The sequence below is a fragment of the Crocodylus siamensis genome, chromosome 10, assembly GCF_052110815.1.
Source record: "Crocodylus siamensis isolate JL-2025a chromosome 10, ASM5211081v1, whole genome shotgun sequence".
Taxonomy (NCBI): domain Eukaryota; kingdom Metazoa; phylum Chordata; order Crocodylia; family Crocodylidae; genus Crocodylus; species Crocodylus siamensis.
In genome coordinates, this window is record NC_143404.1 from 589,061 (window position 1) to 606,200 (window position 17,140).

The 17,140-nt window shown below is 72.0% G+C and overlaps 1 protein-coding gene across 4 annotated transcripts; it reads right to left on the reverse strand.

Moving 5' to 3' along the window:
* Positions 1-6: 6 nt before the first annotated feature.
* Positions 7-16,484, reverse strand: UNC5A (unc-5 netrin receptor A). 4 transcript variants are annotated; one of them, XM_090065131.1, is made up of 16 exons: positions 16,202-16,484; positions 9,347-9,568; positions 8,489-8,632; positions 8,193-8,296; positions 7,640-7,820; positions 7,332-7,499; positions 6,650-6,814; positions 5,917-6,105; positions 5,480-5,779; positions 5,138-5,225; positions 4,886-5,054; positions 3,596-3,829; positions 3,279-3,428; positions 2,901-3,065; positions 566-744; positions 7-396 (listed from the first exon to the last, which is right to left on the reverse strand). In XM_090065131.1, the coding sequence occupies exons 1-16, from the start codon at positions 16,293-16,295 to the stop codon at positions 231-233; spliced, it is 2,718 nt and encodes a 905-aa protein (XP_089921257.1). In that variant the 5' UTR covers positions 16,296-16,484; the 3' UTR covers positions 7-230. The 4 variants fall into 4 exon arrangements, with proteins under 4 accessions (XP_089921257.1, XP_089921258.1, XP_089921259.1 ...); XM_090065133.1 differs by lacking the exon at positions 16,202-16,484 and adding an exon at positions 10,153-10,881 and having other exon boundaries at positions 9-396; XM_090065134.1 differs by lacking the exon at positions 16,202-16,484 and adding an exon at positions 10,072-10,881 and having other exon boundaries at positions 9-396.
* Positions 16,485-17,140: the final 656 nt, after the last annotated feature.

Below are 17,140 nucleotides of genomic sequence, written 5' to 3' on the forward strand. Positions count from 1 at the left end.
TGCTCGCCCCACCCCGCGCCCCCCAACCCCCCCGCTCCTCGCTGCTTCTGAGCTCTGCGCCGCCGGGGAGACTTGGGCGCTGGGCTTGGGCTCCAGGGTCCCCAGGGCTGGGGCCGGGCAGGAAGGGCCCAGACGGGGACAGAGCTAGTGGCTTCGGGGCAGCCCCCTCCCCGGCTGGCGCGTGTGCCGGGCCGACCTGCGCCGGGGAAGGGGCTGTACAGCGCCCGCACTCAGCACTCGGCCTCCGACACGGCAAAGAGGCTGCTGTCCTGCTTGCCCACCTCGGTCACCGCGGCTGCCAGCTGCGCCAGGTTGCCGCTGGGGAAGTGCCGCGCCTCCCACAGGTTCAGGATCATGGCCGTGGGGCTGGGCTTCAAGGCGAAGAAGCTGAGATGGCTGCAGGGAGAGCGGGGTCAGCGAGGCTGGGGCGCAGGATGCAGCCCGCTCCCCCCTGGGGCCGTGCCCGGGGTCCCATGCTCAAGGAGGGCTGCAGGAACCCCCACCCCACAGTGCAGGGCTGGGCAGGGTGGGGGTCCCTGGGCCGGCAGCCCCCGCTGCCTCCTACCTGTCTAGGTTGAGTTTCTGGGCCAGGGTCCGCCAGTCGGCTCCGCGGGCGCAGGGGGCATCCAGGCTGCTGATGATCTTCTGGCGGATGAGGAAGGGGATCTTGAAGGCACTGGGACCCACCAGGGCTGCGGGGCCGGCCTCGCCGTCAGGTGCCAGCCAGTCTGAGAACCTCGTGTCCTGCAAGAGATGGCGCCGGCGGGGTTACGGGGGGCAGCGCACAGGTCCTGGGGGCAGCGGGGCTGCTCCGGGTGCCAGCCGGGCGCACCCAAAGCCTGCCAGGCTGTGCCCGGATCAGCCGGGTCTCGGGGCTCCCGGCGCCCTGAGCAGGCCGTGGCAGGCAGTGGGCAGGCGCATTGCAGCTGGGGCCCGCCCAGCGGCCTCAGCACCGAGCATGGGGCACGGACCCTCTTTGCCACCAGCACCAGGGGCCTTCAGCGCCCCCTCCTCAGCCAGGACTGCCCGGGGCCGCCTTGTCGCAGGGGCCCCAGAGCCGGGGGCTGGCGGGAGCAGCCACGGTTGTGTCTAGTTCAGCCCCTGCCTGAGGCAGGATCCGCCCTGTGCAAACCAGCCCCGGCCAACCTGCATCTAAGCTCTGTAAAGCTGCAGTCAGTCCTGACGCATGCCGGACTTTACACCGGGACCTGCCACGGGTAAAACAGCAGCCAGCGTCCTGCTGCTGCACAGGATGTTGTATGCAGCGCAGAGCCCGGGCGGAGGCCACATCCCCACTGTGGAGGAAGGCAACCTGCCCAGTCTGGACCAGTCTGAGCTGGGGTAAAAACTCCCCCCTGATGCCCAGGTGGTGCCAGTCTGAGCGCGGGGACGAGACCCTCCAGCCAGGACCCTGCGGGGTTGGTGCCAGCAGCATTGGCGCAGCATGTGCCCGTGCCTCTGGGGGAGGCTTAAATACACCCCGAGGCATAGAGGGGGCAACCAGCACGGTGCAGAAACCTGGGAATCCCTATGCTAGAAAATGGGCATCGCTCTGTCTGGACCATCCCAGTGCCTGTCCAGCCTCTCCTTGAATAGCTCCAGTGTAGACAGTCCCCCCCGTCCCTGCATCTCTTCCCCAGTCTCCCTGCTCTGACACCAAAGCGTGTTTCCTGAAATCCAACCTAAACCTCCTTGGCTGCAACTTCAAGCCATGTGTCCATGTAAGCTGCAGCGAGAGAGAGCAGGCGCTTCCCTCAGAGTCAGACAAGGAGGGTTGAAGGGACCCTGGGAGGTCGCATCTAGTCCAACCCCCTGCTCCACGCAGGCCCAGGCCCAGCTACATCATCCCAGCCAAGGCTTTGTCTACCCGGGTCTTCAAAACCTCCAAGGATGGAGACTGCACCGCCTCTCTGGGTACCTGCTCCAGCGCTTCACCACCCTCCTCATTCCTAACCTCAGCTTCCCTCGCTGCAGCTTGAGCCCATTGCTCCTTGTCCCGTCATCTGCCCCCACTGAGACCAGCCCAGCTCCATCCTCTTTGCAGCCCCCCTGCGGGGAGGTGACGGCTGCTGTTCAATCCCCCTCGGTCTTCCCTTCTCCAGACTCAATCAGCCCAGGTCCCTCAGTCTCTCCTCACCAGTCTTGTCCTCCAGCCCCACAACCATCTTCGCTGCCCTCCACTGGGCTCTCTCCAGTGTGTCCACATCCTTTCTGCAGTGTCTGTGTGTGGAGGGGGGGAGGGGGGGGCACAACTGGACACCAAACTCCAGATGTCATCTCCCCAGTGCCAAATAGAGGGGAATAATCACCTCTCTGTCCACTGGCAATGCTCCTACCAATGCAGCCCAGGATGCCGGTCGCCTTCGTGGCACCGAGGGCACACTGCTGGCTCCTGTCCAGCTCCTTGTCCCCTGTCCCCCCAGGTCCTTGTCTGCAGAGCTGCTGCCCAGCCCGTCACCCCCGCCTGCACCGGTGCAGGGGGTTGCTCCCTCCCCAGTGCAGGACTCTGCACTTGTCCTTGTTGAACCTCATGAAATTTCTTTTGGCCCAATCCTCCAAAGTGTTCAGGTCTCTCTGAATCCTAGCCCTACCTCCAGCGTATCTATGACTCCCCCCACCTTGGTGTCACCTTCATACTTGCTGAGGGTGCGCATATCTGCCATCTTCCAGGTCACTGATGAAGACACTGAACAAAACCGGCCCCAGGACCGACCCCTGGGACACTCCACTTGGTACCAGCTGCCAACTAGACATCAAGCCATGGAGTACTACCCCGTGATCCCGATGCTCCAGCTGGTTTTCTATCCACCTTGCTGTCCGCTCATGCAGCCTGGACGTCCCTAGCTCTTCTTCCTGGCAGCACTTTGGGTATTGCCCTCCCCCGGCTCCCTGCCCCGCACCTTGGCAATGTTGAGGTTGATGGTGAAGCTCTGCCCGTCGCCTTCCACCTGCCAGATCCAGATCTTGCAGGCCAGCTCGCAGGTGCTGGGGCTGAGGCGCTCCAGCGTGAAGGTGCAGTGCAGGTAGGGCTGCAGCCCGCTCCAGATGTGGTAGAAGGGGATCTCCTGCGGGCAGGGGGCAGCGCTGCAGTGACCGCTGTTGGAGGGCACCGCTGGCCCTGGGGACACACTTCCCAGCCCCCACCCCCACAGCCCATGAAGCCCCCCCGGGCCAAGCCCCACCGCAGGGACCCAGGGAAACTAGCCCGGGGGGTCTCCCCACGTGTCAGCCAAATGACCACGAGTGCCACGGCCCAGGCCAGGCCAGGGCTCCCCTACCTGGTAGCTGGCCAGGAGCTTGCTCTTCCACAGGGAGCTGGGCATGTCGTGGATGGAGAGGCGCAGGTTGTGGTAACTGTCCTTGAAGTGCAGGACACGGGGGGCCCCAATCAGCTGCCCCCCCATCTGCTTCTCCAGCTGGATCACCTCCTGCCAGGCAGCGCCAAGTGCCAGGTCAGCTGGGCGCTCCCCAGGGCACGGTTCAGCGCCCCGCTCCAAAACCCCCGTCCCAGCGCCTCCACCCTCCACTACCGCGCGGGGCTGGGGCAGAGCAGCTGGAGGCAGCCCCTGCCCCGCCGGCCGCCCCACCCGGGCACCTTGAGGACGTCCTGGGTGTCGCTGAGGCAGTACACGCGGATGTTGTACTCCAGGGAGCTGCAGGAGGCGGGCGCGAAGAGCACCAGCTTGAGGCGCTTGGAGGCCGCCATGCTGAGCGACTCGCCGACCAGGGCGAAGCGGCCCAGCTGCTCCGTGAAGACGTAGCAGGCCTGCGGCTCCAGCTGGCAGTAGTACAGCTCGGAGGCCGGCTCCTCGCCCAGGTGCAGCACGTCCTGCGGGAGAGCCCAGCTGGGACCGGGACCGGGACCGGGACCGGGACCGGGCAGGAGGCAGCCACCCTGCACCCTGCACCTTGCCGAGAGCCAGGACCAGCTGGGCGCGCGCCCGCCCCGGGGCTCCGAGCGGGCAGCTCCCCATCCCCACGGGGGCTCTGGGCTGGGACCCCGGGCTGCCTGCCTGGGGACGGGGGTGCCCACGAGCTGCAGTCAACCGCTTGGCACAACAACAGGGCCAACTGCCTGGAGGCACCACGAGCAAATCCCCCCACTCTGCACCGCTCTGACCAGGGGGTCAAATCCCCTCCTTGCCCCAAGGCAGCATGGGGCTGAGCCAGAGCGCAGGCACAGGCCCCTCTAGCCAGGGCCCACGGGGGCGAGTCCCAACAGGAGCAGTGGCACAGCCCAGCCATAGCCCCAACCTAGCACCCAGAGCTGCCAAGGAAGGGGATGAAGCCCCTGACAGCAACAGGAGGTGGGGAAATTCAGCCTCCAGCGAAGCCCAGAAGCTGGGACGCAGCGGGCCTCTCCGCTCGCCCTGCAACCAGCTGCCCGCGTCCCCTCTGCCCCCAGCCCAGCTGCCCTATCCAGAGCCCCCGCATGCATGGATCCCGGCTCCTCCACTCCTGCCTGATCCAAGCTGGGTTGGAGCTCTGTCCTGTCTTCGGCTGCTGGGCTCGGTCCTCTCCAGCCGCCGGGAGAGCTCGTGCTCTCCCTGCAAGCGGGTTGGAGGCTGGGGCAGCTCCTGGCCTCCCCACCGCTGCTCCTCGCCACACTCCCCAGGCCCGGCTGCCCTGCATGGTCCCCAGCCCGGGTGATGGGGCAAACAGGGGCATGCTCTCCCAGGATTGAAACCGGCTTTGCTGCAACTTGAAGCCATTGGGAGGAAGGAGGAGAACAGTTCTCCCCACTCTGGATGGCAGCAAGATGAGCAACCTCATCTGCCCCCCAAAGCCTGTTAATGCCACAGCCGCCTGCCTCCAACCCCGCCGCGCGCTGCTCGCCCTTCACAGGAGGCAGGGCCCCTCGCCCTGCGCCCACCCCACCGCTCACCTCCCAGGAGCCCTCGCACGACTGCTTCTTCAGGCGGATGCTCCAGTTCTCGGCGCTGGCCTCCACGCAGTGGCCCATGGCCAGGATGACGGGGCGCGTGAGCAGCACGCCCGGGGGGCCGCAGCTCACGACGGGGCTCAGCAGGGTCTGGCAGCCGGCCAGGGGCAGCCTCGGGGACAGAGGGCAGAGGGTGAGCCGGGCGCTGGGCCAGTCACCGCCTGCCACGGCTGCCACGGCAGGCCGGGCACTCACCTCACGTCCTCCTGCTTGTGCAGCGTCAGGTAAACCTCGTAGATCTTGCCCCGGGGGATGGCGTCGGGTGGGATGAGCAGGCTGATCCCTAGAGCAGGTGGGGGACACCGTTAGCAGTCCCGCAGCACAGCCCCACGCCCCAGGGACCCCTGCCCGTCTCCACACAGTGGGGCCAGGCGAGACCACCCTCAGCGCACCCACCCATCCAGCACACGGGAGCAGGGCACCGCTCCTTGCACACGCGGGTCTCATGGTACACGTGGCTCCTGCCCCCGTGCATGGGAGTAGGCCCGCACCACGACCTGGCCAGCTCCCACCAACACACCCAGCACGGAGCCCTACCCGTGTTGGGGATCATGAGCCGGCCCCCCAGGAAGTTGAAGGTGCCGTAGGCCACGTTGGCGGTGCCCCGGGGCAGGGAGCGGAAGCAGCTCTGGGTGGAGAGCCGTGTCACGAAGTCCACGCCCTCGGCGCTGGGCGAGCTGTGGTGCAGCGTGTGGCGCCCAGCGCCCAGCGCGCTCAGCAGGTGCCCGTTGCTCAGCTGGAACTTGCCGGGCCCGTCCTGGCGCGGGCACAGCGAGCCCTGGTAGGTCATGGTGGTGGTGCTGAGGTCGGGCTGGATGGTGAGCAGGTTGGAGTTGTCTGCGGCAGAGAAGGAGGCCGGCGGGAGCTGTTGCGGGCCGGCCATGTGGGGGAGCCTGGGGCGGGGGGAGCCCCTGGCTGCCCCTGACCCCCGCTCCCAGAATGGGGTACAGGGCACTGGGTCCGGTGCCACCCACCTGCCTTGCTGGGCTTGATGCTGACGGGCTGGAAGCCGGCAGTGAGGATGGAGGAGTCGGCCACGTCGGCGTCCAGCCCCTCCTTCTTGCGGCAGTACACCAGGACGCCCACCAGCAGCAGCAGCACCAGGCACACTGCCACGGCAATCAGCCCCACGTACAGCGCCACGTCCTCGGGGCCCGAGGCGGCTGGGCCGCAGTGGGAGACGGAGCCGTGAGCCCCCGCCCGTGCCAGCAGAGCCCGCAGCGGAGTAGCATGACGGGGCACCGCAGAGCCCACCCCTGGGGGCATGCAGCCGGGGGGGAGGAGGGGGCGGGGCGCGAGTCTCCGGGCACGCACAAGGCCAATGCTATGGCTTAGGCATAATGGGCACACGCCTGCCCACGTGTGAGCAAGGCCCAGATCCATGGGGTCGGGCGAGGCCAGGCCTGGGCCTGTCGGCAAGGGAATGGGAGCACCGCGGCCCCCGCTCGGCAGCCAGCCGGCTCCCGGGGATGGCGCCCGCTTCATCTCAGTGGCGAGAACGGCTAATTTGCTGTAAATGGCAAAGCAGCCCCCAGGCAGCCTTAACGAGCCGCAGCTAACGAGCTGGGATAGGACCTGCTGCTCCAGAGAGCTGCTTTGGAGCCCCCTGCCCCCACGCTGCAGCTGCAGCTCTGCCCCCACAACCCCTGGAGCCGCTCCCTGGGCCACCCCCACCCGGGACACCCCTGGGCCCGGCCCTGCGCTCACTGTGGGTGCAGAGCTCGCTGGTGCAGTTGCGGGTCTCCAGCTCAGGGCCCTGGCACTCCTGCCCGCCGTTTCGAGGGGCTGGCTCCGAGCACTCGCGGCTGCGCCAGTGCGTGCAGTCCAGGCCGCACACTGACCACTTGCTCCACTCCGACCAGCCGCCATCCACTGCATGGGGACACACTGTCAGCTGGGCCTGAGCCCTGCAGCCCCCATGCCCTGGTGCGGACGCTGCCCCGGGTGCTGCTGCAAGACGCCTGGCTTGGGGCTGCCCCTTTGTTCCCCCCGCCTGGTGCAGCAGGGCTGGGGTCCCAGGGCCCGGGGGCCCGGCTGAGACCCCTACCCTCCCAGGTGCTGCCCAGCGGGGCCCAGCAGCAGCCCTCGACCACCACGGGGCAGGATGGAGACAAGACACATGGGGGTTGGGGACGACACAGCCGGGGAAAGGGGAGAGAGGGGCACAGAGCAGGGCACCCCGGGCCAGGGCTGCAGGGTCGACTTCGGATGCATCCTGTCAGGCCCAGAGTGGGGAGGAGAGGCCGTGGGGGCGCTGGTGGAGCTGGGAGGGAAGCTAGGGCTGCGGGGCACCAGCAGAGCCATGCGTGTCCGCTGTGCCTGGATCCGGCCCTGGGCACCCAGGCCTGGCCTGCCTGGCATGGCCGGAGCTGCCGGGCCCGGTGGGTACCTGGGCACAGGGTGGTGCAGGCACTTTTCTGCAGGCTCTGGCCTTCGCAGGTGGCCCCGCCGTTGAGGGGCGTCGGGTTGGTGCAGCTCCGGCTCCGCTTCTGCCAGCCGCGGCCGCAGGAGGCACTGCAGGCCGACCACTCTGTCCACGTCGACCAGCCACCGTTCACTGCAGGCACAGGCACGCGTCACCGCGCCGGCCCCACCACCCCGCGGGCCCTGCTCCAGGGAGGGTTGGGGGGCAACGGGGTGGGGGGCAGACACAGGGGGACAGGGGGAGACATGGGGGGGGGTCGCATGGGGCCGTACCATAGACGGTGATGGCGGCGGAGGCGCTGCGGCGCCGCGCCACGATGTTCTTGGCCACGCAGGTGTAGTTGGCCGTGTCAGCCAGGCGCACCTGCCGCAGCACCAGGCTGTGCTCGGGCGTCACGTCCACGTTGGCGTCCAGCGCCGGGTCCACCAGCTCCTCGTTGCGCAACCACTCCACCTGTGGGCACCGGGACATCACCGGGGCCCTGCCATGTCCCAGCCTGCTCAGGCCAGACCCCGACGTGCCCCCGGCCTAGGTCGCTGGGCCCGGAGAAGGGCAGCAGAGCAGACACAGCCCCCCACGCTGCCGGCCACGGGTGAGCAGGGTGCAGAGCCCCAGGGTCACAGGCCTGGCTTGCCCCATCCAGCCCCAGCCCTGATGCCAGCCTATCCCAGCCCAGCTCAGCTAGATACCTCCGAAGACGAAGATGCCCTGAGATGCACCCCCGCTCTGCCCCGCCCTCTCTGCCACCTGCGGCCTCACATCCTCCTCTGGAGCTGAGCACACCCAGGGTTGGCAGGACTTGCAAATGCCCTGCTGCACGCTCACCTCGGCTGGTGGGATGCCCTCGGGGGGGCGGCAGGGCAGCACAATGCCCTGGTCGATCGGCACCTCCTTGGCTGCCGGCTCCTGCTCAAAGTTCTTCCGCAAGTCTGAAAGCAGCACGGGCAGCGTGAGAGCTGGCACAATCAGGCCCCAGCCCAGCCCTGGAGACCCCCACTGGTGCCCCACGGGCCCTGCGCAGCCCACACTGCTGGGGCGCAGTCGGGACCACCCGCCCAGGCCGGAGGACACAGGCCACGGCTCAGGCCCGGCACGGGCGGGCGCCGCGGGGAGGCACTCACAGGCGATGCGCACATAGGCCTTCTGGCTCTTGGTGGTGCCCGAGGAGCTCCAGGCGACGCACTGGCACCAGTACTCCTCCAGCCCAAAGATCTTCTCCACCTGCTGCCGGGAGATGTCGATGCGGACCTCCATCACGGGCAGCCCTGGGCGGGGGGTCTCATCAGGCGCGGCCGCCACGGCCAGGCAGGCTCGGGGGGCTGGCGGAGCCACCCCCGCCCACCCGGCCGCCCGCCCGCCCGCCCGCCTCGCTGCCCTGGCGACCCTGTGCCCTGGGGTGAGCCCTGACCATTCCCCAGGCCTCGCCTGGCTCCCTGCCCAGCTTGGGGGCGAGTCTGCCTGGCTCCCCTGGGCACAGTGGCCTGGTGCGGGAGACAGGGCAGGACCCAGTCGTGCTCAGCCTTCGGTCGCAGACCCCTGCCCAGCACCCCCCGCTCTCCGCGGGGAGCAGGTGTTTCAGCCCCTGGGGGCACTGGGGCTGTGTGGTCCAGCGGATCACACGCGGTCCAGCCCCTGCCGAGGCAGGATCACCCCTGGCCAAGCCAGCCCCCACAAGGCGTCAGGTAAAGCCTACAGAAGACAACCGTCAACCCTGGCACAACACGGGCCTCGCAGCCGCGCCTGCCGCGTCCTGCTGCCTTGCCACGCCGTCAGTGCACGCTCGGGGGGTCCTGGGCAGAGGCCGTGCCCCATTACAGAGGGGGCAAACCCCTCCCGGCTGGCACCAATCTGAGCCTTCCTGACCCCGAACGCGGCACCCGTCAGAGCGAGCCAGAGCGGCCGGGTGGCCCGGGTACCGGGCCCTGCGGGCCCCTCGGCACTGCCCTTGCCGTGCCCGGGCGCAGCGCCAGCACGCCTACCGGAGCCGCGGTCGGTGCTGTGCTGGGTGACGTGGTCGCCCTGGTGCACCCACTCCCCGTTGCACTTGAAGTAGATCTGGGTGGCGGGGGTGGCCCGGCAGGCCAGGCTCACGGGCTTGTTCTTCACGATGTACACGTCGGCCGGCTCCAGCAGGAAGCGGGGCAGCAGGTCCGAGGCGGCGCCGGGCAGGGGGTTGGCGGCCGTGGCGCTCTGCTGCGCGCCTGCGGGGACACGGCGGCGTCAGGGCCCGCGGCACCGGCCGCACGAGGGGCCCGCGCCGGCCCCGGCCGCGGAAAGAGTTAAGAAACGCGGGCCCTAAATAAGCATTTGATTAAGAAACGATAAAATAGCGATTGTGTCACTGAATGGAGCGGTAATTGCTGCTGGTAATTGGCTGGTTAGGATTTAATAAGCAATTAAAAGGACGGGAATGCGCAGTAATTAAGTGCGCCGGCTCCCGCGCCAGCCCCGCGGGCCTCGCCCGGGCCGGTGCTGGCACCACCGCCCCCGGGCCGTGCCAGGCGCTCCCCGCTGCCGCCGGGCCAGAGCCCGCAGTGCCCGGCGCCGTGCACCCAGGCCGGCCCGCACCCCGTGGCCGCCGGCTCCGGGCGGCAGAGGCCACCGAGGCCCGGGGCGGGCCGGGCCGGGCCGGGCCCGCGGCGCAGCCGGCAAGCGCAGGTGCCGCAGCGGGAAGACGGACGGCGCCGTCACGGGCGGTGATTACCCCATCAGCACTTTCACAGCGTCGCTGGCAATTAATTTAATTAAAGGCCTGTCCGGGAGATAAAGGCGTCGCGTATTTCACCGGTTTAACAGCCCCGTCTGCTTCAAGCACGCGCTCGCTGCCCGCCCCCGCCGCGGCCTGGCTGCGCCCTCCGGCACCTGCGGCCCCCGCCCGGGCACCGCACGAGCCCCCGCCGGCCCCTAGGGCGGGGGCCTCGCCGGCGGCTGGCGCCGGGCTCGGGCCGGCGGGGAGCCGGGGCAGCGGGCCGGCAGGACGCGTGCACAGGAGCACACCTCTGCACATGCGCAGAGGGCACCGCTGCAGCGCCCACCCTGCTGCCGGGCTGCCCGTCGCTGCCGGGGGCTGCGGCCCGCCCGGGGCCCAGCGCCGCTCCCGCCTGGCCCGGGCCTGCAGCCGAGCGCCGCCCCCCGCTCACCTGCCTCCGTTGCCATGGAGACAAGCGGGATGCTTCCGATGTCACCTTGGCAATGGAGCCGCGCAACTTTTCCCGGGCGGGGCGGGGCGGCCCCGCGCCGGGAGCCGCAGTGTGGACGCGCGGGGCCGGGCGGCCTGGACGGGCCGGGAGCCGAGACGCTGTCGGCGGCGTGAATCCGCGGCAGTGACAGGCAGCCCGCGCCGGCGACCCGGGGCCCAGCCAGGCTCGGGGTGGCCGGGGGAGTCTGCCCTGGCTGGGGGATGCCGGGGTAGGACACGGGCCCCTGCGGGGAGGATGCCCAGGCGCCGCGGCAGCCCGAGCCCGGCCCCGCTGGGCGCCCCCCCGGTCCCACGGGGGCCGGGGAGGCCGGCGGCCGCCTGGCGCTGCACGCACGGCCGGCCCTGGGGCAGCCCGCCGCCGGCTCCGCGGCCGCGGCCACGGCTCCCAGCCGGACGTGCGGGCTCGAGCACTGCCCGCAGCCCCTGCCCCGCGCCCCCGACCCGGCCCGCTGCCTGGCATCTCCCTGGGCCCAGGGCAGGGCCTGGCGGTGCGGGCAGCGGACCGCGGAGTGCGGCACAGCCCTGCGGCAGCCGCCCCGGCCACCGTGCCCTGCCCTGCGGCCCCAGGCTGCAGCTCCGCCGCGGGCGCGCCCGCATCCCCGGCCCCCGCGCCGAGGGGAGCCCGCCCGAGCCGCCCTGCTGCGGCCCCGGGGCCGCGCGGGCGGCAGAGCCCAGGCCGCGGGGCTAGAGCAGGGGCAGCTCCGGGCCGCCGTGCCGCGGCGGCGGCTGCAGACAAAGGGAAGGGCGAAGTGTTCTTGGAGCGGGAGAAGCGCCGCGCCGCGCGGGAGCTGCTGGCGGGGCCCTGGCACGGCCTTGCGCGCGCGGTCGCGCCCCGGCGTGGTGCCGCCCGCACCCGCGGGGCTCCGAGAACAAGCCCCAGCGCCGGGGCCGTTGTGGGCGCTGCCCGCCTCCCCCGCCCCGCAGCCCCCCCGGGCCTGGCGGCCTTTGCAAGGCAACGCGGGTTTCTGCAGCGAGAGAATTAACTTCCCAGCTGGAGCCCTGTAAAGCGCCGGCCCCGCGACAGGCCTGGCACTCCATTAAAATGAAAGATTTTATCGCACTTTACAAGCTCCCAGCCCGCGCCGACAGCAGGTAATTAAAGCAATAATTGCCGCTGATGGGGCCGTCCTAAACGAGGCGACGGCGGCTGGAGCCTGGTGGCTGGGGAGGCGGGGACCCCGCGGGGACAGCGAGAAGCCGCCGGCCCCTGGGCCCCTCTGGAGGGCAGCAAGCCGGCGGGGGCCGGGGGCCCGGGGCCACAGCCGCGACAAGCGGGAGCGCCCATGCGTTGAGACCTGGACGTGGAGACGTCCTGCTGCGAGCGCCGGGCCGGCCCAGCGCCGTGCCCCGCGCAGCCCGCGTCCCCGGCCGGGCAGACGCGGGCGGCTGTGCCAGGCCGCGCTCTGCCCGTCGGCGGCACGGCCCCACCAGCACGGGGGAGCCCGCACCCGCCGCCTATTAATAGCCTCCCGCGGGGCGGGGCGGCGCCGGGGCCACCCCCCCCAGGCTCGGCTTGGGCAGACCCCGGGCCCGGGCCTGGCGGCGCAGGCGGAGGCCCCGGCGGGCTGCCCGGGGCGGGGCCGCGGGGCCTGGTGCCCCGACCCCCCCCGCCCCGCCCCACGGGGCGCGCGTGCCCGGCCCGGGCGAGCGGCGCAGTCTGGGCCCGACGGAGTCTGCGATTGTTATGAATGAATTAGTCAGCCGGGTTTTGCATCACAATGGAGCCGCGCTAATTAAGTATTTCAGCAGATAACGCTTCCCCCATTACACACAATTAGCATGTGCCGCGGCTGGCAGCGCTCCCTGCAGACAGCGACCCCGCGCCCAGCTGCGCCGGCGCCCCCCCGGCGCGGCTCCGGGGCCTGGCACCAGCGCCGGGACCCCCGGGCGGCCGCGCCGGTGCCAGCCCCCGGAGCAGGTGAGCGGCAGCCCCCTCCAGCGCCGGGCCTCCCCCGGCCCGCGGCCCCCTCCTCCGCCACCTGTCTGCTCCTGGGCCCCGGTGGAGGGTGGGTGCAGCAGTGCCCCCAGCCCCACGGCAGCGTGCGGCCCAGCGGGCACGTGGGGCGCTGGGGAGGGAATGACGACGCTGGTTGGGGCCGCTCAGGCCATGGGCGGCCCTGTCCCCTCGCCACTGCCACTGCCCCCCGATGCCAGGCCTGGGCACTTGCTGAGATGCTGGGGAACAGGGAAGGGGTGGAAGTGCCTTTGCCAGAGGCAAGGATCTGCTCCAGCTCCTGCCAGGAGCCTCAAGGTCACCCTGAGCCCCGGGTCCTTCCAGCTCTGAGCAGGGAGCCGGTGGGAGCTGTTGCAGTCCGCCCCTGCCCCCCACGCCCGTCACCCTGGGGGTCCTCTCCAGCCTCGGCACTGATCGCCCCACCCGTCTGTCTGCCTGCCCCGGTGCGGGCGAAGCTGGGAGCAACACGCCTGGCTCAGCCTCATGGATGTGGCGGGGGGCTGCCCCCCACCCCATGCAGTGGGTAGCAAGCTGAAACCTGGGTCAGGGCCAGGCTGGGCAGCGTACGGGCACAGGCTGGGACAAGCAGGCTACTGAGGGCCAGAGCGGGGAGACGGGGGCCTGGTCCGGCCTAGCTCCCGCAAGTGCTACAGGCAGGGGGCTGGGGTCGGGCTGCCCCCAATCACCCCTGGGGCACCAAAGGCACCAGGGCCAGGGCGGCCCTGCCTTGACCCCACCTCCCACTTGCCCCGGGGCAGTGAACCCCCTCCACTGCCTCTGCCCCAGGCTGAGCTGGCAGGAGCCGTCGCCAGCACCCTGGCCCTGCGCCCCCGAGGAGCACGGGCACCAGGGCCCAAGGGGAACGAGGCACCAATCTGGGGCATCTGCACCATGCTCCTGTGGCATGGCAGGGCCGGGGGCAGCGTCCGCATGGGCTGGGGGCTGGCATGGGGCACGGGGACCCAGTGCCACGTGATCAGGGGCTGAAGCCTGCATGTGTCCAGGGGCACATAAGGGCCATGACCCCAGAACAGGGGCTCCTCGTGCCCCACGCAGGCACCTGGCGCAGCCCCTGGCAGCAGGGCTCCCTGCTCAGGGGCTGGGGGGCAGGATCCCAGCCTGCTCTGCAGAGCGGGTGCCCCGCCAAGGCCAGGCCCCGGGCCCTGCCAGCTGCCCCATCCCAGCCGAGGCAGCGCCGGCGCAGCCACCCTGCTGCCCTCCTGCAAGCACCTGTCAGCTCCGCGAGGCTTGACTGAGTGCCAGCCCCGCGTGGCACGGAGCCAGAACAAACAGCCCTGGGCAGCCCGTGTCTGCCGCGCCGACAGCACACGGCAGCTCCCCGGCCATGCAGCGCTCCCCGAGCGGCAGAGCTCTGGCCACAGCCCCGCGGGGGCCCCAGCACTGGGCAACGGGGGCCACGGTCAAGAGCTGGCCCGGGCGGGTGCTCGCTGGTGCCTGCAGCGCCCAGGGCTGCCCACGCCGGTGTTCGCAGGGCTAGCGGCTGCGGTGCTGGTGCCAGGAAGGCAAGCCCGGCTCTGCTCACCGCCTGGCCCCTCCTGCAGCTGCTGGCTGTGCAGCAAGGCCCCTGGGCAGCACCGGTGCAGCGAGGCACCGAACGTCACGGGGTGGGCTGCGGGAGCGCTGCGCTGGTGCTGGGCACGGGGGGGGGGGCAGGGGCAGCTCCCCCCAGGCCCGGCCTCTCTATGCAGCTTCTGACCTTTGACCCCAGGTTCACCTCTGCTTGCCCCTGGAAGCTGAGGAGTGGGAGAGGCACCCAGGCTGGGGGCAGGCTGGGCAGAGAGCGCGGTGGCTGGGCAGGGGAGTCCTGGGGCTCCAGGAAGGAGGTGGCAGTGCAGGCGGGGCAGTCTCCGGGCACCCGGACGCCTGGGTTCCCCCCCACGTGGCCCTGGGCACCCTGTGCCTGTGCCGCGGCAGGCGGGGGTGTGACGCAGGCTGGCCGGGGCGTGGAGGCCATGTGCCAGCACGCAGGTCTGCCTGGTGAGGCCCCGTCGGCAGCACGCAGGCACAGGGCTCAGCTCAAGTGCTCGGGCCCTGGCTGCCACCTGCCAGCGGAGACGCGCACTCCTGCACCGTGCACCAACCGCACGGCTCCAAGCCCAGGCATCCCCAGGCCCCTCCGCCTCCGGCTGCTCCTGGGGCCAGAGGCCTGGTGCCCCATGGCTAAGGGGCCGGTGCCTTGCATGCCTGCTCTCTGGGCCTGCAAACTGCCCTGCTCCAGAGAGGAGGCGGCCAAGCTCAGGGCAGACGCCCTGGGCCCCGGTCCCGGCAGACGGCGCGGTGTCCACGCGCCCCAGGGCCTGCCCCCGAGGGCCATGGAGGGTCCCAGACCTCTGCGGGAAGGGGGCAGGGACCCCTCGCCAGCCCTGCAGCACCCGCTGCGGGAGCCTGGGACGCTGCTCCCACGGCTGCCACCCAGCGGGGGTTATGGGATGTGGGTGCCATGGCAACAGCAGCACCGAGGATCCGGGGGGTGCTGCAGTGGGGTCCCTGCCAAAAGCTCTAGGCACAACGGCCCGGAGCAGCCCCCGGAGCTGCCCAGGCCTCAGGGCCTTGGCCCAGGGCAGCATGCGGCCGCGGGCCAGCCCGGGCCAGGCCGGCAGCTCCGCCGGAGACCTGTGCCGGCTCTCACGCCGCCCCCTCCCCGGAGGCACCGGCGGCTCAGTCCTTTGTTTGCAGCTGCCAGCTCCGGCTGACGTGACACCTGGCCCCGGGGCCTCGGCCGGCCTGGCCCCCGCCTGCGGCCCCCGCAGCTGCAGCCGCGCGCGCCTGGCACCTGCCAGCAGCTCGCCCCCGGGCCGCCTGCCCCCCGCGCCCCCAGCACAGCCCGCGCGGCACCCCGGGCCGGGGCCGGGGAGACTTGCCCCGTCCCGCCCGTGCTGAACCAGCACCCCTCCAGAAGCACGGGCTCTGGCTCCCGGGGCTCCCGGAGCCCCGTCCTGCGGCGCCATCCCTGCCAAGCGCCGGACCCGCGCGCTCCCGCCATCCCCGCAGCCCCCTGGACCGACAGGCCCCGCACCCACAGCCTCGCTGCACCCTGCTCCAGCCGCCTGGCCTGGGCGCAGACACCGTGACCGTCTGCCCCGCCGCCGGCCCGGGAAGGGCGCCCGGGGGGGTGTGGGGTGTGCGGGGGCAGAGGGGCGCAGGTGGCTGTGGGGCAGCTGCGGCCGGTACCGGGCAGCACTGCGTGGAGCGTGCGCGTGTCCCAGCGGCGGGTGTGCGTGGAGCCGTCTGCGGGTGGGAGCCGGGGGGTTTCCAGCGCCTGGGCTTGCACGCCGCTCGCGGGGGCCCGGGACCCCGGCGGGCCCAGCTGCCGGGCAGGGGTCAGCGGCTGGGCCCGACGCGGGCGACGGGCCTGCCCCGGCCCCCCAGTGACCTTGGGAAGTCGCTGCCCCCAGCCCCCGCGCCAGGGCCCTGCCCTGCCCTGCCCTGCCCGCCGCCGCAGCCACAGGTGGGGGCCCGGGCCACTGCCCAGCCCGCGCCCGCCGGCCGCGGCGCGGAGGCCTCCAGTGTGGCGGTGCCCCGCGCCGCCCGCGCCCGCGCCCGCGCCCGCGCCCTGCCCCGCGCCCGGCAGGGCCCGCGACGCCCCGCGCCCTCGCCCGCCCCCGCCCCGCCAGCCCGGGACGCGGGGGGCCGGCGGCGGCCCGGGGCGCGGGCACTCACCGCTGCGGGGCAGGAGCGGGGCCAGGAGGGCGCCGGCCAGCAGCACGCGCCACAGCCCCGCACCGGGCGCGGGGCCCCGCCGCCGCCCGCCCATGGCAGCCCGAGGTGCGGCGCTGGCTCAGGGCGCCGCGCTCCGCCGGCCCATGGTGCCCGCACGGCCGGCGGGGGCTGCCCGCGGCTCCGCAGCGCCGGTCCCGCACGCCAATGCAGAGAGCGGCGGCGGCGGCGGCGGCGGCGGCGGCGCGGGGCCGCAAAACGCGGAGCGGAGCCGCGCGGACGGGAAGCGCCGCCGCCAGCTGCTGCCTGCGCGCACCGGCCCGGCCCCCGCCCGCCCGCCGCCGCCCCCCCGCCGCACGTGCCGCCTCGGGCAGGCAGGGCAGCCCAAGCCCCGTGGCACTGGCACCGGGCGCAGACGGGCCCCTCTGCCGCTCAGCGCCGGCGCCCGGTGGGCAGCGAGCGAGCCCACCTGCTTGCAAACCCAGCAGCTCCCTGCAGTGCCTGGCCCAGCGGCTGCCCAGGCTGGCTCCCCGGGTCGGCCGGCGCGTGCCCGCGCCCCACGCACGGAGCCGATACACAGCCCCCCGGGGAGGGGCGACCACTGCCCTTCCCACAGGCCTCCCCCCTCCGCCGGGCCCTGCCACGCGGCCGTCCCGCAGGCCGGAGCGGCACAGGACGAAGTGCCCCGGCAGGGATGCCCCGTCCTCTGCTGCCCTGTGCCAGTGGCAGAGATGGGCCGTGCCCTGCCTGGGGGAGGCTCTGCTAGTGGGGACCATCCCGCCATGGAGGAGCTTCTCACAGACATGCCCAGACCCAGCTGTGCCCTTGCTTCAGGCCCCGAGTGCCCGTGTCAGGCTCTCGGGGGCTTTGCTTTCAGGCACGCACGTCACCAAGGCAGCCCCCTGGGACGCCCCCTGGGACCGGTGCCCCTCGCTCCCCACC

Coding starts and splice junctions, on each gene's coding strand:
- UNC5A (XM_090065131.1), bottom strand. CDS start 16,295: ATGGGCGGGCGGCGGCGGGGCCCCGCGCCCGGTGCGGGGCTGTGGCGC. Junction 3,066..3,278: donor AGCTCCTGGCCAGCTACCAG/GTAGGGGAGCCC, acceptor CCCTGCCCGCAG/GAGATCCCCTTCTACCACAT. Junction 397..565: donor CAGAAACTCAACCTAGACAG/GTAGGAGGCAGC, acceptor CTCTCCCTGCAG/CCATCTCAGCTTCTTCGCCT.